This window comes from Convolutriloba macropyga, chromosome 3 (assembly GCF_964194025.1).
Source record: "Convolutriloba macropyga chromosome 3, txConMacr16.3, whole genome shotgun sequence".
Classification (NCBI taxonomy): Eukaryota; Metazoa; Xenacoelomorpha; order Acoela; family Convolutidae; genus Convolutriloba; species Convolutriloba macropyga.
Window position 1 is genome coordinate 60,572,271 of NC_134470.1, and position 22,486 is coordinate 60,594,756.

The following is a 22,486-nucleotide window of genomic DNA, read 5'->3' on the forward strand; positions in this document are numbered from 1 at the left end:
TTTCAATAAATCTAATTGATTTACGCTAAATATATTATATCTTTTCCACTCTCTGGTATCAACACAAAATACATTAAACAATTCATATAAGCTGCAATAATCTTTTATGAATGTTGTTTTGCCAGAGTTTGATGGACCATAAAAATATTAAAGTTTTGTTTTTTCATTTCAAATGGTTCGGGCTAAATTTTTTCTAAATTTTTTCCTTACTAAATTTTTTCCTTATATCTGAATATTGATCATGATTCCGATAAGCAGTTCAAATAATACATAGCTACATATTAAGTAGCGGGAGTATCAACAGCATGTAAATAGGGAAATTATTAAACTTTAACATTATATTTTTGTCATATTCTGCGAATCTTTCTTCAGTACGAGTAAACCTATATCTACTGAGATAAACGCATAACCTACAAATAAAGTGTTTAAATCTGAAGTGGGTTATATGTTTATTTACTTTACACTTTTTACATACTAAAAATTGATTAGGATCATTAAAATGTATATGCATATGATCATGCCTCTCTCTAAAGGTTATAATATCACTGCATACAAAGCAAAGGAAAGGTTCATTTTGACACTCATCACAACTCCAACACCAAGCATTATTTTTATATTTGTCACATTTAGTACTTATCATTATAATTTTGAAAAGATACATTAATATTATTATTTCAAAATTTGATGTATAAAAATGAGTGAGCGCAATAAAAACGAAAACTTTCAACAAGTTCTAATTGGAAGAGGGCAATTCCAATCTTCAAATGCTTCTGATAAAGCACTCAAATTGTTGTCAAATAAAAATATGATAGAAGGGATAAACAAACCAATAGATAAAGATGTAGAAAAATCTTTAGAATCAATCAGAAGGTTTAATCAAATAAATGAAGAGATAAAGAAGTCATATGATGAAAATGTCGCAAAAACAAAACAACGGGAAAAAAATTGTGAGTCGTTGCTAAAACAGAAGCTAAATACTTAGATCAAGATCAAGATTCAGATTCATCTAAAGATTTAGATTCATCTGATGAAGATGTTTATTCTAAAACTAATTCTAGTAAGATTAGATGTGAAGAATGTAATGATGAGTTAACTCAAAAGACTTATTCTAGATATATTCAATCACTTAAACATAAAAAGAATGAGCGAGTACATAACAGAAATAAAATTATTGAGAGCGGGGAGAAAGTTACTAATGAAGATATAGAACAAAAGACAGATAAACGGTATTGTGAACTAGAGAGAGTAAAGTATTTTGAATGTTGTAACATGTATCTTGATAATAATACTGCTTATAATAAACTATAGAAAATTTAAAACATAGAAATAATGTCAGACTAATTAATGGGGAAATATTAAAGAATGGACTTAAAATTGAAAGTTTGATTGTGTAACATGTAAAACTCCCCTGAGTCAACATAGTGTGGATCAACATTTAAAAACATAGTTGCATCTGGATAAATGTGGCGGGTATAACTAAAGAAGATATAACTAAAGATACTCCAGGTTATTGTAATATATGTAAAACTAGATATAACAATAAAAATAAACACAATGAATCAGATGGGCATAACGAAAATGATAATCAGAAAAAAACTTGCTGGTGGAAAGTGAAGAGATAAAGTTAATGAGTTAGGATTAGATCATAATATGAAGTAAAATCAAATAATGACAACAAGTAGTGATTATGAAGATCCCAGATTCTTGGAGTCATTGAGGCGATGTACAGCATACATCCCCACATTAAAATTAACACCTTTGATGTAGTAAGGTATACAAAACCTACAGATGAACAAATAGACGAAAAGTGAGTTCACATTTTGGTTAATTATTAGAGAAAATAATGGGTCTTATGTCTTAGACATGTTGAATAGTGAACTTGAGACTAGAATGCAGGAGCAAGAAATGAATCAATCTGTTTGGAGTATTCAAACGTTTATCAAAAAAAATTTGTATATACACCGGTTTTATCCTGCTGGAGGTTGTACTACAAAGTTACCATTCACATCTAGATATATACTTAATATACATAAGACTGACAATAAATGTTTACAATGGTGTTTCATTGCTTATATACATCCTGCTAAAGACCATACCAATAGAGTTAGTAATTATAATAAACCTGAATATCATAGTGAGATAAAATTGCCGAGGATACCACATCCCTACAGATATAATTATTTACAGTAAATACAAGAGTTAAACAAAGATCAAGTATTATTTGATGAAATTAATCTAAATAAAAAACTATTAAAAAACTATTAATCCCGTATTAATAAATCATAATGATCCTAAACGATGTAATACATTATAGTGGGATAATCATTATTTCCTATGTAAAGATGTATTATTTTTATTAAGGTCGTCTAATCATAATTATTACCCATGTATAAAATGTTGTGTGTCATTTCGAACTGAAAAGGCATTAAATAAACATTTAGAATTGTGGGATAGTATTGGAAGAAGAACAGTTCATAATGATGGTTATCTAAAGTTTGATTATAAGAACAGAGTACCACTTGCTATGTATTATGATTTTGAATGTATAAAAAAACAGAAAACATCTTCCTATTGCTTCTGGGATATATATTAAAAGTGACTATCCTGATATTTTAGAAGATAATTATGAAAATTACTGTGGTAAAGACATAGTTGATTGGTTTATAAGTCGGATGAGTTATTATAATAAACTATTTAAAGAGATATTTAGTAGAAATATTCCATTGAAAGAAGATAGTATTGCCTCGTTAAATAGTAGTTGTTATTATTGTAATGAGGAAATGGGAGAGGATATTGTTAGAGATCATGATCATCTAAATGGTAAATTGAGAGGATATGCTCACAATAAATGTAACCTTCAAGTTAAGAATAATTTTGTACCAAAATATGCATTTAATTGTACTAATTATGATAACCACCTATTTATAACTAAACTAGTAAAGAAGGTTAGACTTAGAGTATTGACTAAAACTGGCGATGTTTGTATTGATATGGGATATGCTAAAGCATTAGATATGTCTAGGTTCTTCCACCTAGTTAGATTAGATGCTATAAGTAAAACATTGAGTGATAAAAATGGGTAACATTAAACGAATTTGAGTTAGAGAGACGAAAAAGTATATTTCAGTATGAGTGGTTAGATAATATAGGTAAACCTAGTACTACAGAACTGCCTCCTAAAGAAGCATTCTATTCAAAGTTGAAAAAGAGTGGTATTACAGATAAAGAATATCAGCAGGCAATAGATTGTTGGAATAAGACTAGATGTAAGACAATTATAAATTATATGCTGTTATATCTTAAAACTGATATGTTTTTTTATCAGTTGATCTATTTGAAAAGTTTAGAGATAAGTGTTTAGAATATTATGAAGTAGATCCTTGTTACACATATTCTACTCCTGGATTAACTTGATTTTTTGGGTTGAAATATACTAATGTTAGACTTAAATATCAGAAAGCAAATACTGTTAAAAGCTATGCTACAATACAACGTGGTATTAGAGGTGGTATAGCTTCAGTATTAGGCCAATGTCATTTAAAATTTAAAAAAAAAAGAAATATATCCTGAGTATACAGGGAAAAAGAATTATTTAAAATTTTTAGACTTCAACTCATTTTATGCTTCTTCTATGACACAAGCTTTACCTACTGGTGAGATTAGTGTTTGTGATAATCCAGTATACACTAGATCTAGCTCTAACACAGGTTATATAAATATACCATTGATATAAAGTGTAATGATGAGTTGAAATAGAAAACAAAGAAATATTCATTCTTTCCTGACAAGACTAAGAGTGTTATTGATCATTTTACAAATTATCAAAATGAAAATATAAAGAAAAGATATAAACCAAATGAGAAGTTGTTGATAAAGTAAACAGATAAGGAAGACTTTGTGATTGATGGAGAGATGTTAGATTGGTATTTGGATAATGGTTTAAGATTGGAAGATATTACAATAAAGCAAAATTTAGAGTAATGTAAAGATGAATTTTTAAAATTTCATATGGAGTTTAATATTCAGAAAAGAAAAGAAGCTAAAGCTAAGGGAGATAAATTTGTAGATGTATTCTTTAATTTAATGAATAATGCCTTTTATGGAAAAACATTAGAGAATAAATATAATAGATAAGATGTAGAGTTAGTTTTTGATGTAGATAGATATATTAAATTAGTGAAAAATTTTAGTTTTAAATGTGCTGTATAGCTTGATGATGATCTGGTGGCTGTACGTAAAAGAAGAGGTAATGTTAAGTTAGATAAGTTTAAATAATTGGTTTTTTTTTATTAGAGAAAGCTAAACCGTTTATGTATAAAGCTATATATGAATTTTTTGAGAGAGAGTTAGATTGTAGTTATTATTATACAGATACTGATAGGATATGTATAAATATTAATGTTCCTTTAGGTATTGATATAGAAACTGAAATGAATAATATAAGCGGCATAATACATAAATCAGAGTTAGGTAAAATGAAAGATGAAATACCGAACGATACTATTATAGAAGCTTGTTTCCTTAAAGCTAAAGCATGTTGTTTTACTACAGTTAAAGGAGAAGCAGAAAAGAAGTTAAAAGCAATAACTAAGGCTACTATTAAAAACCAAATTAATGTCGAAGATTTTAAAAATGTTATATATGAAGGTAAAACTAAGTATGTAACTAATTATAGTATTGATAGTAATAGGCATCATTTAGAAACTAAGGAACAGTATAAGATAGCTATAGATCCATTTGATGATAAAGGTATTAGAGACAGTAATAGTGAATTTTGGGTTTTATCAATGAGGTTGCTTCGCAGATTATTAAATTATTTTTTCTGAATCAAGTAAAAATAACAAGAAAAAAATAAATTAGAGTAAATATCAGTCAAAATATGGTAAATATGATAAATGGGAAAATGAGTATTTTGTATATGGTTGGGTCCGCTCACCAGCACGGATAAGCCCGTATACACATTACTACTTGGAGTTATGTACGGGAGAGAGCTGGTGAAATTGCTGTTTGTTTTTGTGATAGGATACACAGCTTGCTGATCATGGTCATTCAAAACATGACAGGCTTTTGCAAATTTGAAACGACTTAACTGGAAGAGTTATTGCATACTTTAGCCAACTTGAGACGGAAGATTTTTACGTGCTCATTATCAGGCCAATGTCCGAAAAGACAAATTTCAATAAATTTTGAGTTCTGTAGAAACAAAATCAATTTGAGCATAAAATTAGATTAAAACTTCATTGCCCAAATTTTACTAGTAGATACTTGAAACCAAATTCAAAAGCTTAATTGCTCTTGTGTACAGTGATATGGGTAATAATTAATGTTTAGTTAGGCTTTCTTTAATTTCTGTAAAATTATTCTGTATCCGTGGGAAAAGAGTAGTTTTTCGCAAATTTGAAATAAAATAGTCTAGTCAAACTCGTTTCCACACACGCTTACAATTCTAATCCTAAAATATGGCTCTTGAAAAATCCCGACAAAATCAATGAGTATGTATTTACTCGATTTTTTGGACATTGGCCACGTAATGATTTTGATCTACTAATCATGTTCAATTTTTTTGAACAGGAGGCAATGAAACACGAATGGATTCAGGGTAAGGCAGCCAAGGTGCACCTCACTCTGGTCAAAGACAATCTTGAGAAAACTCAGGCCTTCAAAAAGTGGAAGAAGGTGTTGAACACGGTAAGGGCATTCCCCCCAGCTACTACAACCAGTCCTGTCCAGGGTCAACAATCCTCATCAGCCAGAGAACCCAGCAGCAACAACAACAGCAGGTCCAATGATACTCCTCCTGTCAACAATAACCAGAATAATAATAACAACAACAATGCTGAAAACAGTGCCAACAAGAACAAATAAAAACAACCAAACATCAGTCGAAACAAAAATACTTGATAGTAGGCTCAGTCGAACGCTTAATTTGTTTCGTAGGACTCTAGCAAATGCGAAGTCTTCCCAGTTTTCAGTGTTGTTCGCAATTTCACCGTTAATGAAAAATTTTATCAAACAATGTTTGATGTATCACTTTTTCGCCTAATCAAAATCCATCATAAAAGTAAAGCCGAAAACAGCAATGGATATAATCGCATCTTTGAGATTTTGATAGGGCTTGGAAATGTTAAACCCGGGTCGAGGTTTGGCGGTGAATTTTCGTAAGAAATGCGGTGAAATGCGGTGAAGAAAAATAATTTTCACTGCGTATTTCTTACATCTTTTTGCGGTGAATGCGGTGAATCGCGGTGAATTATTTATTTTCACCGCGTTCTCAGTATTCTTACAAAAAAGAATCGTCCCCACACGGGTTCGAACCTCTGACCTCCTGCATTCCTTCCAATGCTTAGTCCAGTGCGCCAACTTTCACTCACGTCTCCGAAATTTCTCGTGAGTTTAAATCAGAGTAACCTTTGGAAATCATATGCGGTGAATTTTTGTAAGAAATGCGGTGAATTTCGCGGTGAATTTTTGTAAGAAATGCGGTGAAATGTGGTGAATTATTTTTTTCACCGCATTCACCGCTTTCACCGCATTTCTTACAAAAATTCACCGCATTTCTTACAAAAATTACCCGAAAACCTCGACCCGGGAAGTATTAAATAGTTGATTATTTTTCAACTCCGAGCATCTGATTTTTTGTTTTTAGTCCCATTGATTGTTATACTTCATAAGAAACATACTAAAACAAGGTATATTTTTCCTAAAATCGCGCCATGTTATATAGTAGGAAAAAATAAATGGCAATAGGTTCTTTTATGTTTTTTTTTATCTTGCTTTTATCAAATCGACATAATTGTTTTCTTTAATAGCATTCAACGTAACGTAATAAAAAAAAACTTGCTTTCAATTCATCAGGTTTAATAAGTTGGTCTTACTAAAATAAGTTTGAAATTAAGCTGAAGAAAAAAATTTAGCATTTTATTCTAAGAGTTGAATTCATTTTTTGGCTCTCCGAATTGGCTGCTGTGCTTAAGTTCACTTGTCTAAAGAAGATTTCCATAGTTGAAATAGGGCAGGCCTTCTTCCGAACCAAATCTGTGAATTGCCATAATTTGATTAAAAATTTGGCATGTTTTTGCTGGGGAAACAGATGTATAAAACCTACATCAATAGTCTTGCCTTTTGTTGCATTACACTTCTAGTACTCAATTGGCTATAACCTTCAAACAATTTTTCATGAATGTGTAATGAAATTGACTCTTGAAGAACTTGAAAAACATGGGTGGGGAGATTCCCTAATCAAATCCCAACAATTTGTAGATACTTGAATATTAAAAAAAGAGAGAACTAGAGGAGTGGTAACTTGGCAAGCCTATTATCCTATATAACAGAGAGGGTTATACCAGGCCATTCTGTTACTCCTAAGATCCAGATTGGAGGCAGCAGTTTTTTTTAAAACAGTAATGGTAAAGTTGGATTCAGAGTTCTCTAGCCTCAACTATGAGCTAAGTGTATGGAAAAAAGGAAATAATTATAAAATAGGTGGTACTATGATCAAGAAGTATACCAAGTTCTCAATGCAATAAAATTATATTGCGAGATCAATCGGTGGCCCAAACGACTACTAAAACTGAAGCTGAAGCTATGTTCGTCGTAGTTCACTCCACAACCCAACCAGACGAGTATCAACCACTTGAAAAAGGAACAAAAGATCTATTGCCCGTCAGGTGCTTCAGGGTTTTTAAAGACAGTGTTACGTGTTTACTTGGTTCACCTATCCATACCACATGGGTTAGTCTTACTCGCCAAATCTTTCACGAGCAGGCAACCCTGTCCTCAGAGTGGCTTCAATTATTCAGTCTCCAAAGGAGCCCGCCGATTGATACTCTTGAAAACTGTCGTCTTGAAGGTGTTTGCAGTCCCTCTCTTGATGTCCAAGTCCCGGGAGATCCTAACTTAACCTAATAGTCATTGATCTCTGTAAAAACACCTATGTTCCTAACTAGCTACACCGAGTCTATCGAATAAACCTGAGAAGTTAGATAATTCGAACTAAAGAAAGACTATTACCGCTGAGAATAACAAAGGTTGTATAAAAAGCAAGTAAATTTAGAATCAAGAAATTGGTTTAAGAAAAAGACTCAAAACTTAGCCGTATTCTGGCTTATCTTTTCACATCGTGAGATAATTGAGTCCTACGGGCTTAATTTAGCCTAAACATTTGAGAAAATACCTTTTAAGGGCCAAAAATGTGGCCTGATTTCTAGGGGTTTTTTTTATATCTGTACGTATTATGTAAGGTCTGAAAAATGCGTTCCCGGTCATTTGTTGATGCCTAAGTCTTCGAATAATAATTTTAGTACACTTTCAAGGTGTTTCGTTTACTAAGATTATCAGGTCCTAATATCTTTGTTTTGAATTTGGTACTAACTTAGTTTGAGAGAATCAAACCATAACTCAAATCTTGATATGTACAAACAACTCTATATATCTCTTTGGTCTATTTTCGGTTTCGGTTTATACAGTTCATTGGGATAATTTAAAGTTTAGTTCAAATTCTTTTAACTTTCCTTGTCCTTTAGTTCCTAATTTTCAATTTCTACACTTCCCCCTTGGACTCAACTATTCTCCTTAACAGCTTTAGTTCTTCACAAGTCTTCAGCGCTAATTAAGCAAATGGGTTATGTGAAGAATACAAGGATACAAGGGTAAAAGAGATTACAAGGAAGGTACAATTCTCATTAAAATGCTGAAGACTCTAATTTGTTTTGCTCTCTGACTCTACAAAGTAACTCTGAGTGCTGTGTTGGTTGGTCGTCCTCTGTTTTGTCATATATTTTGCTCATGTGAGGTCGTGCCTTCGCTTTGAAGCAAAATTTTTCCATTTCCAGAGTAAATTGTTGAGATAAAAGTGATAGCCCATAAAAACATTCCTAAGAAGCCTACCACATTATTAGCAGTTCCTCCAACTGTGTTTTGTCTTGGTCGCTCTTGGCTGCTCCGATCAAAATCTTCTACCAAATTTTTGATCTTTGCGGTGTCTGTTCCAAATGGTGGTTTGATTGTAGTTCGACTTTGACTTGTTCCATTACTTTTCTTTGGTAGACCATTGTGGTACTTAAGGAACTCAGGTCGTGGTTTTCTGGTATCGACGACGTGAACGCCTCCTCAATTAGAGGGTTGAGCCCTGCAGTCATAACCAGCCCGGCTTCGTTCTGATTATTGTCTGTTGAAGGGCGGAGAACCAATTCTACATTAGGTATTTCAGTTGTCGCGTTACAAGGAGGTTGTATGATGCACCTTCGGCTTCCTCTCAGTCTACGGCTCTTTAGGGTGTTATCTGAGATTTCAGTGATTCAATATTTTGTGGTTGCTGACAAAATAAAATATTTTGAAAGCGCTGAATAGGTTGAAGTTGGCAAACTTCGCAGGTGTATGATATCAAACTTTAAGGTCTGTAAGACAGCTGCTTTGTGACCAAAAAATAGACTGACCAGACAACCAGCTTGTTGGTTTTTAGTCATTGAGAAGGGTTGTTCAAAGAGTTTTAGTCGTTTTGAACCCTGACAAGAGAGAATCTGTGCTTCATCAACTTCAGCAAAGTTAATCGTAGCTTCGTAGCTTTAGGTACAAGCACTAACGCCGTAGTTGAATTTGCATTAGGTTGCGGAAGGAACACTCCTTTAAAGACTTTGTGGATAGAATTTGACTTAACATCGGGATTTAGATTTTTAAGAGGAGCCCCTTGTCCCCAATAAAAACTTTTCCAAGTAGCTCAAGTTCATAGTAGAGACTAACATACTGGAGTGGTATTGGCATCGTTTGTGATGGAATCGGAGAGGTTGTAGAATTCGTTGCAATTTGTCTGGTTCAATGAGTTTTGATGGCATTCTCCCGTTTGACATCTCCTGGAAAGCCTCCCGAAATTTGTTATTGAATTTCTTGAGTTCATACTTAAAAGATTGCACTTCCAAAAGGTGAGACACTAACGCGAAGGAGACGTTATTGATCACGCTTTGCGCTTTGAGGAAAAAGGTGATTACTTCGCTCCTCTTGTGATTGCAGACTTGGGCCTGCTGTACTTGTTCCATATCGTATTCCAGGTTGTTAATGGCTTCCATTACGGTTCCGAAGTTCCCAGCTGTATAGTTCAAGATAGTTTTCATTTGTTCCTGTTGTTTTAGGTTTTCGTTGCCCAGGATGTGTATTGTGTCATCGGTGTGGCTCGATAAATGATTTAGCTTGTAGTTCATGTGGTTCAAGTGAGTTGCAATACGTCGCATTTTTTTCGTCTGAGCCCTGACAAAGATGAAAATGGAGAGCATTTTGCAAGCTGCTTTTTCCAATTTGGGCTCCAAAACAAAAGCGGCAGCAGCTCCAGCTGGAAGCAACGTTATTGAGCTTCTTTTACTGTTCAAAAGCTTGGTAGAATTTGCAAAAATCTTCTCATCTCGAAGCAGCTGAGTCCTTTTGCTTCGATCTCGGAAGTATCTTTTTGTAGCGATGTAATGAGTGTGTTCTGACTGTTTTCCAGGATGCTGTTTACTTTTGGTTCTTGCATTTTTCCCACTGCGTCTCTCTTCACACGCGAACTTCCATCTCTTTGAGGATTTTCGAAAAATGTTAAAATGCGCCGCAGTCAATGTCCAAGAGTTTAGGAAAAGGCACCGCAATTTCTATCAGTTCAATCGAATCAACTAGAGCGATTGGAGTCTGTTGGACAAACGCAATGTTTGCTCGAATTGTTACTTCTGCTAGAGTAATCCGGATAACAAGAAAAAGATAGCACTTCATAAAAATTTTGCCAAAGTTAGAGTAAATTGCACTTTTGGTGACAATTTTTTCATACTTTCATAACTAAGGTTTCAGTTTTTTTAAGAAAAAAAAACCCGTGCAATTATTATTTAGAACTAGGTTGTGTATTCAAATTGGTTCCAACGCCCGAACATTTTTTTTGTGCATTGCTTTTTTGCTTTGCTCTAAATTTCTTTTTTTTGTCTGGAAACCCTAATCGATCTGAAAAAATTCAAGTGAGTGTCACACATAGTCTGGGTTCTGTTTCGACGAGTGTTGCTATTCTTAAGAGCTATTTAAAGTCATAATCAAGACTTTTCCAAAGTTTTGATCGCTTTTTTTGTGTGTTTAGCGATTGGCCTTGGAAGAAGAAAATTTTATTAGTCCATAGTAATTCTCTCTATCACAATACATTGATAAAAAATTAATTTGGTAACGTTTCAAAGTTTTGTGTCGAGTTTGTTCAGTAGGTTCTTCAAGTGCTCTATGATTTTTGTTCTCATTCGTCATTGATTCCGTATCTTTTGGGGAATGGCTTAGCCCACTTGGGTCGTCCCTCCGTGTTAGAGAGTAGGCTTGGGCTCGGTGTTTCAAAATTGAGTGTCATTGGTGTCCGTTTCAACCCTTTCGCTTTATGAGGTCTATGGATGCCCTTGAACTCTGTATTGAAAGTCTTATTTGGAGTAGCGCTTTGTTGATCCGGTGGGTCTGTTTGCTGGGCACTAGGGGGAGAGGGTGCCAGGTTGGCTTGTCATGCTCTCTCGCTCTCTCTCTCTCTCTCTCTCTCTCTCTCTCTCTGTCGCGTCAGTTCAGTTGCCTGTACTTCCTCGACGTCCTGCATCTGGCAGTTTGCCTCTCGTCTGATCGCAGAAGTTTTTGCTTGTTCCTCATGAACTCTTCTTGGTGACTTAGGTAGGAGTAAATCGATTGGAAATTTGCACTTTTGTCCGTAAACTAAAGAGAAGAGATGTGCCGTGTTGTTCTGTGCACTGTTGTGTTGTAAACGAAGCTCAGAAATGGAAGCATCTCGTCCCAAGTGTTTGGATTTCCCGCACAGTATTTCTAAATTACATCAGCAATGACTCGGTTGTGTCGCTCAACCATGTCATTGCCTTGAGGGTGGTAAGGCGAGGTCTTTGTTTCATCCATTCCGAACAGCTTGCAAGAGTTCCAAGATAAGTTCACTGCAAAAGTTTGAGTTTGGTCAGGGTGAATAGAACCTAGGGCACCAAACAGAAGAACCCAAATTTCCACGATTGCTCTTGCCACGGCCTCGGCAGTTGTGTTTTGCAATGTTGTGCTGACTACAAATTTGGCGAAGTAGTTCGTGAGTACGAAAATATAACTGTACACTAATTTTTTTTAAATACTGGCCCCAGGATGTATGCAGCCGTTTTGTTGAAACGGACTCCTACGTTGATTGTTTACAAGGGTGCTTTCCGTTTATTCCCAACTGTAGATTGCGACTGACACGTCAAACAGTTTTCACATTTCCTCTCGATGTCTTTTCTTATATTTGGCCACCAGAAACGTTGCCTAGCTCTGTCGAATGTCTTCTGAAAAGCGAATTGTCCCCCACTTATCTTAGAGTCGTGTAGTTTTTCTAGAACTTTTTCCCGTAGACTTGTGGGAGCCACGAACTGTCTGACATTAGAGTTTGTACCCTCAATAAACCACTTTTGTTAGAGAACTCCCTCTGCAATTTCTAGTTGTTCCCATACACACCAGATAGCCAGCGCATCCTCTCCGGCTGCAATAGCTGCCTTTTCTTTCACGTTAAGTTTGCCAAGGGACGTTTGCGTGCCGTTTTTGTCAGCATTGGCCCATTGAAAAACGAGTGTAATTGCTAGGTCTTGCGCCTGATGTTCTTTAGCCGCTTCTCTGCCCTCCTCTAGAATAATTTCCATTGATGTCTCGTCGATGTTGAGAAGGTTTGTTTCATGTTTGCACGATTGGTCCGGATTTGTGGTCATTGGAACTCTTCCAAAATTGCTATGGCTGCAGTAGTTGCTTCCATCGTCAGTTTCAGGAACTCCTATCTCGGTTTCGTTGAAATGGACAGTTTCTGTGGTCATCTGGGTCCCACCAAACTCGGTTTGGCCGGAGTAATCATTCTCCTCGTCGGTCTACCAGTCCGATCCAGTTTTCATCTGGATGCCCGTTCCTCCTTCACAGCATCATAGAGCTTCCGGAAGCTCAGAATGTAGAGAATTTCATATTCGTCGTCATTGTCGCTGTCCTGCTGCTGAGTTTTATATTGCTGGGGTAATTCGGAGTATCACTCTGTCTTCTGAGGTCCAAAATCTGAATCCTTATCCGTTTCAACCCATTCTGTAGTCTCATCTTCGAACTCATGTCTGGTGAACGTTAGAGTTTTTTGCCATTTGAGTTTCGGGGGTCAGTGCGTGGGTTAGGAACAAGGTGGCCGAGTGGTTAAGGCTTTGGATTGCTATTCCAATACGGTTCCGTGCGTGAGTAATTTTTACATCTGTTGATGAACCTGGGTGGGGTTCTGGTGAAGTCACCATTTGGATATGCCCGAGTGCGTCACTTAAATTGTCAGCTGGTTGGTTGTCGCCAAACATCTCTTTCTTTTCCTCTTCAGTCAATTCGGGAGCCTGGCTACACTCTCGTGAAAGTTCATCTGCGTTTCCATTTTTCCCACCAGGACAATGAACCACCTGGAAGTCAAACTCTTGAAGCTTTTGTAACATTCGAAAGATCATTCCATCGTTATTTTGCCTGAACAGGCATTGAAGTGAAGCGTGGTCTGTTCTCAACACAAACTTTGTCCCCTAGGTATGGTTTGTATGACTTCATTGCCTGGATTACAGCTAGTGCCTCCCGCTTTGTTGTTGAAATTTTACATTCGGCTGGTGATAGCACTCTGCTTGCAAACGCTACCCGATACGCAATACCATCTATGACATTCGAGAGTACTGCGCTCAAACTGTTGTCAGTCGCGTCTGTATCTAGCACAAATGGTGAGCTGTAGTCTGGATGCGACAAAACCGTGCTCTTGATAATTGCTGTTTTCAGGTTCTCGAAAGCAGCTTGACAGTCCAGTGAATCTCCGGCTTTTTTAGGTGATCTCATGTAGTGCTTTTGCTATCCCGGCAAAGTCCTTTACGAATCGACGATAGTAACTGCAGAATCCAATGAATGATCTCAGTTCTGTAATATTTTCTGGTCTTTTCCACTCTTTTGAGGGCTCTGATTTTTCCGACATCGGGTGAAAATCCTTCGGCACTGAGTTTTTACCTCAAGTACGTAACTGAGTTTTGGTATAATTTACACTTCTGTGGCTGAAGATTCAGGTTTGCTTTCCGTAGGGCTTCAACAGCAAGTCGGAGATATTCTTCGTGTTCTTCCTCTGACTTGCTGAAGAATAGAACAACGTCCAGAAATATGAGAACAAAACTGAAAAGGTACTCGTTAAAGATTGCTGTCATCAATCGTTGAATTGCACCTGGGGCATTTCACAGTCCAATTTGTAGTCGGAGGAACTCGTAATGACCACCGTCAGGGGTAACGAATGCAGGTTTTGTATCGCTGAATCTGCTAGTGGGACCTGCCAGTATCCGGAGGCTAGATCCAGGCTCGAGAAAACTTTAGCTCCGTGAAGATGATCAAGGATTAGATCTATTCTGGGTAATGGGAAAGCATCTTTTCTAGTTACGTCGTTGAGTTTTCTAAAGTCTACACATATTCTACTGCTGCCGTCTTTCTTTGTTTTAGTACAATTGGCGCTCTGTACGGGCTTTTAGATGGCCGGATGATATTCGTGAAGAGCATATCATCTACTTCTTGTTTCACAACTTCTATCTTCCCGGGTGCTAATCGATAGGGAGAAAAATAAATTGGGTCAGCGTCTCCAGTATCAATCTCGTGCTCCAACAAATGTGTCTGACCCAACTCGGCATCGCTTAGAGCTAACAGATCTCGAAAAGTGGCAACTGTACTCATTATCTTGAGTCCAATTTCGTGGTCTGTCGGGTCCGAATTTACCAGGTTGCAAATTTATTCCGCCTCGTTCTCTGATGCTGGCATGGGACAATTGTTTGTTCCTGTTTCTCCAGCTCCGTGGGATTGAAACTCACTCGCCGCCTCGCCCACCTAGAGTTGGCTGCTTTTTCTGTTTTCCAGAGAAATGTCAAATTGAATGCACTGCTCTCTTTGCCCATCATTAGTTTTTGTAACATTCGAAAGATCATTCCATCGTTATTTTGCCTGAACAGGCATTGAAGTGAAGCGTGGTCTGTTCTCAACACAAACTTTGTCCCCTAGGTATGGTTTGTATGACTTCATTGCTTGGATTACAGCTAGTTAGCACTCTGCTTGCAAACGCCACCCGATACGCAATACCATCTATGACATTCGAGAGTACTGCGCTCAAACTGTTGTCAGTCGCGTCTGTATCTAGCACAAATGGTGAGCTGTAGTCTGGATGCGGCAAAACCGTGCTCTCGATAATTGCTGTTTTCAGGTTCTCGAAAGCAGCTTGACAGCCCAGTGAATATCCGGCTCTTTTTTGTGATCTCATGTAGTGCTTTTGCTATCCCGGCAAAGTCCTTTACGAATCGACGATAGTAACTGCAGAATCCAATGAATGATCTCCGTTCTGTAATATTTTCTGGTCTTTTCCACTCTTTTGAGGGCTCTGATTTTTCCGACATCGGGTGAAAATCTTTCGGCACTGAGTTTTTACCTCAAGTACGTAACTGAGTTTTGGTATAATTTGCACTTCTGTGGCTGAAGATTCAGGTTTGCTTTCCGTAGGGCTTCAACAGCAAGTCGGAGATATTCTTCGTATTCTTCCTCTGACTTGCTGAAGAATAGAACATCGTCCAGAAATATGAGAACAAAACTGAAAAGGTACTCGTTAAAGATTGCTGTCATCAATCGTTGAATTGCACCTGGGGCATTTCACAGTCCAATTTGTAGTCGGAGGAACTCGTAATGACCACCGTCAGGGGTAACGAATGCAGGTTTTGTATCGCTGAATCTGCTAGTGGGACCTGCCAGTATCCGGAGGCTAGATCCAGGCTCGAGAAAACTTCAGCTCCGTGAAGATGATCAAGGATTAGATCGATTCTGGGTAATGGGAAAGCATCTTTTCTAGTTACCTCGTTGAGTTTTCTAAAGTCTACACATATTCTACGGCTGCCGTCTTTCTTTGTTTAAGTACAATTGTCGCTCTGTACGGGCTTTTAGATGGCCGGATGATATTCGTGGAGAGCATATCATCTACTTCTTGTTTCACTACTGCTATCTTCCCGGGTGCTAATCGATAGGGAGAAAAATAAATTGGGTCAGCGTCTCCAGTATCAATCTCGTGCTCCAACAAATGTGTCTGACCCAACTCGGCATCGCTTAGAGCTAACAGATCTCGAAAAGTGGCAACTGTACTCATTATCTTGAGTCCAATTTCGTGGTCTGTCGGGTCCGATTTTACCAGGTTGCAAATTTATTCCGCCTCGTTCTCTGATGCTGGCATGGGACAATTGTTTGTTCCTGTTTCTCCAGCTCCGTGGGATTGAAACTCACTCTCCGCCTCGCACACCTAGAGTTGGCCGCTTTTTCTGTTTTCCAGAGAAATGTCAAATTGAATGCACTGCTTTCTTTGCCCATCATTAGTTTTTGTAACATTCGAAAGATCATTCCATCGTTATTTTGCCTGAACAGGCATTGAAGTGAAGCGTGGTCTGTTCTCAACACAAACTTTGTCCCCTAGGTATGGTTTGTATGACTTCATTGCTTGGATTACAGCTAGTTAGCACTCTGCTTGCAAACGCCACCCGATACGCAATACCATCTATGACATTCGAGAGTACTGCGCTCAAACTGTTGTCAGTCGCGTCTGTATCTAGCACAAATGGTGAGCTGTAGTCTGGATGCGACAAAACCGTGCTCTCGATAATTGCTGTTTTCAGGTTCTCGAAAGCAGCTTGACAGCCCAGTGAATATCCGGCTCTTTTTTGTGATCTCATGTAGTGCTTTTGCTATCCCGGCAAAGTCCTTTACGAATCGACGATAGTAGCTGCAGAATCCAATGAATGATCTCAGTTCTGTAATATTTTCTGGTCTTTTCCACTCTTTCAGGGCTCTGATTTTTCCGACATCGGGTGAAAATCCTTCAGCACTGAGTTTTTACCTCAAGTACGTAACTGAGTTTTGGTATAATTTGCACTTTTGTGGCTGAAGTTCAGGTTTGCTTTCCGTAGGGCTTCAACAGCAAGTCGGAGATATTCTTCGTGTTCTTTCTCTGACTTGCTGAAGAATAGAACAACGTCCAGAAATATGAGAACAAAACTGAAAAGGTACTCGTTAAAGATTGCTGTCATCAATCGTTGAATTGCACCTGGGGCATTTCACAATCCAATTTGTAGTCGGAGAACTCGTAATGACCACCGTCAGGGGTAACGAATGCGGGTTTTGTATCGCTGAATCTGCTAGTGGGACCTGCCAGTATCCGGAGGCTAGATCCAGGCTCGAGAAAACTTCAGCTCCGTGAAGATGATCAAGGATTTGATCGATTCTGGGTAATGGGAAAGCATCTTTTCTAGTTACCTCGTTGAGTTTTCTAAAGTCTACACATATTCTACTGCTGCCGTCTTTCTTTGTTTAAGTACAATTGGCGCTCTGTACGGGCTTTTAGATGGCCGGATGATATTCGTGGAGAGCATATCATCTACTTCTTGTTTCACAACCGCTATCTTCCCGGGTGCTAATCGATAGGGAGAAAATTAAATTGGGTCAGCGTCTCCAGTATCAATCTCGTGCTCCAACAAATGTGTCTGAACCAACTCTGCATCGTTTAGAGCGAATAGATCTCGAAAAGTGGCAACTGTTCTCATTATCTTGAGTCCAGATTTGTGGTCTGTCGGGTCCGATTTTAACAGGTTGCAAATTTATTCCGCCTCGTCCTCTGATGTTGGCATGGGACAATTGTTTGTTCCTGTTTCTCCAGGTCCGTGGGATTGAAACTCTCTCTCCGCCTCGCAGACCTAGACTTGGCCGCGTTTTCTGTTTTCCAGAGAAATGTCAAATTGACTGTACTGCTTTCTTTGCCTATCATTAGTTGCCTTGACTGAAAGTCGATCGACATTTGATTTTACTGCAAAATAGGTGTTCATAAGATCAGCGGTAGGTCTGTGTCCGGTGTGACAAGAAATTCCGTCTGAACGACCATTCGCAGACCGAATGCAAGAATTCCGACGAACATTCCTAGAATGCGGAACGGGTCGTTTGTTGCAGATAAGACTGTATTGTGGAAGTCAGACAGTTACATTGGTGGTGAATAAAGTTTGTATATTTGCTCAGATATAATATTCATTTTACTGCCTGTGTCGGGCAGTGCCCTGTGCATCTTTACGTTTGGTTTTGCACCAACTTGAACAGTAGATTTAAAAATGAAACTAGCATTCTCGATAATTGCACTGTTAAAGGTTTCATGTCGTTTTGCTCTCCGCAGTATCATCTCAACAACTGGCTGTGTTTCGACGTTTCCATCGTCTTGTCTTCTTGGAGTAATGGTTCGTATCGGGCACCAACTTGCAGTGACACCAGTTCTGAAAATGATAGCATTGTACGTTGCTTTTCCGTTCAACTCTGTTAGGGCTGCGCGACGCTCTAGGTGCAGGATCAAGTTCTGTTAAAAACCGGCTCTGTGTATCTAAAAATCTCTCCATGATTTGCTTGTGACGTTCTTGCTGTTTCAACATTTTGTTGAAACCCCTGATCTGATTTTCCATTAAGTCGTCACCTAGTCCCATGCCCACATTCGTCGATAAATCTCGGATTTAGGCTTTTTCCATTTTCTTTGTAGTCGCCTTGCGTCCAACGTACGTGTCCTGTCCTTCTTGGTTGTTATCGGGCGTTTTCAACGTTAGCAATTGCTTCGTGGTTTTTTTGAGCTATGGTTTTTTTGAGAGGGCTATGGTTTTTTTGAGGGGATGCATTGAAAGTGTCCTGATTTTTTTGGGAGGATATATCATATCTCATTGTCCAACAATCTATAAATAAATGCGTCCCTATTTGCTTCTTGCCTTCCGGCTGCACTCAAACGGGCGTTTGCTGCTTCGACCCGTTTTTCGGACTCTTTGTGAGAACTCTTGTATGCTCTCCCCTTCATTTTGCTGGAAGTTCTTAGGCTCTGTACTGGCACTCCTTGCATTAGGAAAGTCTCAAATTTGGTTGTTGAGGGCATTGAGCACACGCTCGATGGTTGGTGCTGGTTTTCCTTGTACTCGATTGAAGTATTGATTCGGGAGGTTGTAGTTCTCGTCAAGTGCGTAGTTGTTCAAGCAAGTGGGGAGGACTGCTCGCTGCCTGGTGTCACCCCAATTGTTTGCCTAAGACACTGCTTCGAAATGGCGTATACATCACTCGAATTACTCGAAGCCTTTGCTCGGATAACGTAAGGGAGTTAGAGGTGGAGCAGCCACTACGATTTGCTGCTGGGTGTTGTTGTTGTTGTTTGGGTTTTCCATTTAAATTGTGTTCACGTTAGGAAGGTTAGTTGATTTCTTTCTCAAAAAAGATGTTTACTTTAATGACTTTGTTTTTTCTCTTTCAAGAACCCCCCGGTCAGTGATTTTTTTTTACTTTTACAAAAAAGACAAAGAAACAGAAGCTAGAAACTATAAATTAACAATTTGGATTCGCAGTATTTCAAACGTTAAAATTTCGTTTTACTTTCAGAGGAATTGTCTTTAAATTAGAAGTCAGTTCTCTTTTTTATGGTTCTGATGTAAGCTATTTTGATTATGATCGGTCTTTCTTCTCTATTGTTTCGTAAGCAATCTCTTCCCTTTTTGTTCAAATTTTTTTTGAATTTTAACTGACGGTACGTTTGCCTTGCTCGCGTTCTTTGTTTTATATTTAAGTATTCTCCTTTTCGCTACCTTTTACAGTAATGCCTGTGACTTTTTCTAACAATAAATACTTCTGTGGTTGCCAATGTGGAATTTGAAAAACTGTGGTTGGGAGATTCCCTAATCAAATTCCAGCATTTTGTCGATACTTGAAAATTAAAAAAAACAGAGAACTTGAGTAGTGGTAACTTTGCAATCCTATTATCTTATGTATCAGAGAGGGTTATACCAGGCGATTCGGTTACTCCTAAGATTCAGATTGGAGGCAGCAGTATTTTTAAAACAGTAATGATAAAGTTGGATTCAGAGTTTTCTAGCCTCAACTAAGAGCTAAGTGTATGTAAAAAGAAAAACAATTATCAAATAGTTGGTACCGTGAGTGAGAAGTATACCAAATTCTCAATGAAACTAAGTTATACTACGAGATCAATCTGTGACCCCAAAGACTACTCAAACTGAAAAAGATGAAGCGAAATTTGTCGTAGTTCACTCCACAACCCAACCACAGTAGTGTCAACTACTTGAAAAAAGAACAAAAGTTCTATTGCCCATCAGGTAATTCAGGAATACTGTAGACAGTGTTACGTATCTGCTTGGTTCACCCATTCATACCACATGGGTTAGTCTTACTCGCCAAGTCATCCACGAGCAGGCAACCCTACCCCCCGAGTGGCTTCACTTTTTCGTTCTCCAAAGGAGCGCAGCGATTGATACTCTTAAAAACTCTCGTCTTGAAGGTTTCTGCTGTCACTCTCTTAATGTCCAAGTCCCGGGAGATCTTAAATTAACCTAATAGTCATTGATCTCTTTAAAACCACCTATGTTCCTAAGTAGCTATAATATGTTTTGAATTAAAGCCAACTCTAACTTAAGAAAATACTAGACTTATAAATTAAAGATTGCAAAGTTACCACAGACCTTATTCCTAACTGAATCAAAGCTAGAGTCAAACCAAATGTATTCTAAAACAATTCTCCTAACTATTTTCTATTTTTCTATTCGATCTCTGAGTCTACACCGACTCTATCGAATAATCCTAAGAACTTAGAAAAATCAAACTAATGAAAGATTATTACCGATGAGAAAAACAAAGGTTGTATAACAAGCAAGTAAATTTAGAATCAGGGAATTGGGTTTAAAAAAGGCTAAAAAATTAGCCGTATTTATACTAGCTTATCTTTTTGTATCTTGAGAAAATTGAGTCCTGCGGGCTTAATTAAGCCTTATAATTTGAGAAAACACCTTTGAAGGGCTCTGAATGTGGCCTGATTTCTATGGGTTTTGTATATCCGTACATAAAATGTAAGGTCCGAAAAACGCTTTCCCGGACATTTGTTCATGCCTAAATATTCGTGTAATAATTTTAGTATACTTCCAAGGTGTTTCGTTTACTAAGATTATCAGGCCCGCATAATATCTTTGGTTTAAATTTAGTAACAACTTAGTTTGAGAGAATCAAATAAAATTTCTAATCGTGATCTGTACAAATAACTATGTTTCTCTTTGGTCTAATTTCGGTTTTGGTTTATAGGGTTCATCGAGAAAAAACAATAGTAAGTTCAAATTCCTCTAACTTTCGTTTTCTTTTAATTCTTAAGTTTCAATTTCTAAACTTACCTCTCGGACTCAACTATTTTTCTTAATACTTATAATTCATCACAAGTCTTTAGCGCCAATTAGGTAAGTGGATTATGTGAGGAAACAAAACTAGAAGGGTATAAGAGATTACAAGGAAGTCACAACTCTCATTAAATTGCGGACGACTCTAGTTTGTTCTGCGCTTTGACTCAACAAAGCAATTCTGTTTGCTGTGTTGGGTGGTTGTCGTCCTCTGTTTTTTTTTATAGATTTCGCTCATATGAGGTCGTGCCCTCCGTTTGAAGCATAATTTTTTCCATTTCCAGAGTAAAATTGATGGGATTGTGAAAAAAGCGATAACACATAAAAACAGTCCTAAGAAGCCTACCACATTATTAGCAGTTCCTCCAGCTGTGTTTTGCCTTGGCCGCCCATGAATGCTCCGATTCAAATCTCGTACGAAATTTTTGATCGTTGGGGTGTCTGTTCCAAACGGTGGTTTGCTTGTAGTTCGACTTTGACTTGTTCCATTACTTTTCTTTGGTAGTGCATTGTGGTACTTAGGGAACTCAGGTCGTGGTTTTCTGGTATCGGCGAGGTGAACGCTTCCTCAAGTAGAGGGTTGAGCCCTGCAGTCATAACCAGCCCGGCTTCGTTCTGACAATTGTCTGTTGAGGGGCGGAGAACCAAGCCTCCATTAGATATTTCAGTTGTCCCGTTACAAGGAGGTTGTATGATGCAACTTCGGCATCCGCTCAGTCTACGGCTCTTTAGGGTGTTATCTGTGATTTCAGTTATTCATTATTTTGTGATTGCTGACGAAATTAAAAATTTTGAATGCGCTGAATAGGTTGCGGTTGGAATTATTGGAAGCTAAATTTTTATTAAGTTGATATATTCTTTGTGAATAGTCAATTCCGGATTTGTGAATAGTCAATTCCGGATTTGTGAATAGTCAATTCCGGAAAATTTTGGTTGAAAATGACTTTGCAAAAATACTTACAAGGGTATTGACTATACTGCAATATCTTACCAGACAAAAGGTTTACTTGCAAGATTCATGCCAAGTTGGATCTCTTTGACTGTTTGCGGAAAAAATTCAACAGAAAAAAAACCCACTTTGTTTCTGATGGAAAATAAACCCCCATGGAAATAAACCCCCACAGAAATAAATCGCAACGGAAATAAAAACCCCCAATTTACTATTAAAGAGCTAGGCATTGAGCGCTTTTGGCCATGCTTCGCGGGTCATGGCCTTGCCCTAGGGGGCTGTGGTACTTGATATGAATCTACCACAA

General features: G+C 37.7%; 1 protein-coding gene across 5 annotated transcripts in view; it reads left to right on the top strand.

The window, feature by feature from the left end:
- LOC142337181 (calcium/calmodulin-dependent protein kinase type 1-like) overlaps window positions 1-22,486 on the top strand; it is a 49,222-nt gene that overhangs the window by 25,255 nt on the left and 1,481 nt on the right. For 3 of the 5 annotated variants that reach the window (XM_075386295.1, XM_075386298.1, XM_075386294.1), the window contains one exon: window positions 5,572-5,845. In XM_075386295.1, coding sequence (XP_075242410.1) covers window positions 5,572-5,845 — 274 coding nt within the window. Of the gene's footprint in view, window positions 1-5,571; window positions 6,028-22,486 lie in introns of those variants that run through there. The other 2 variants (XM_075386296.1, XM_075386297.1) reach the window with 2 other exon arrangements.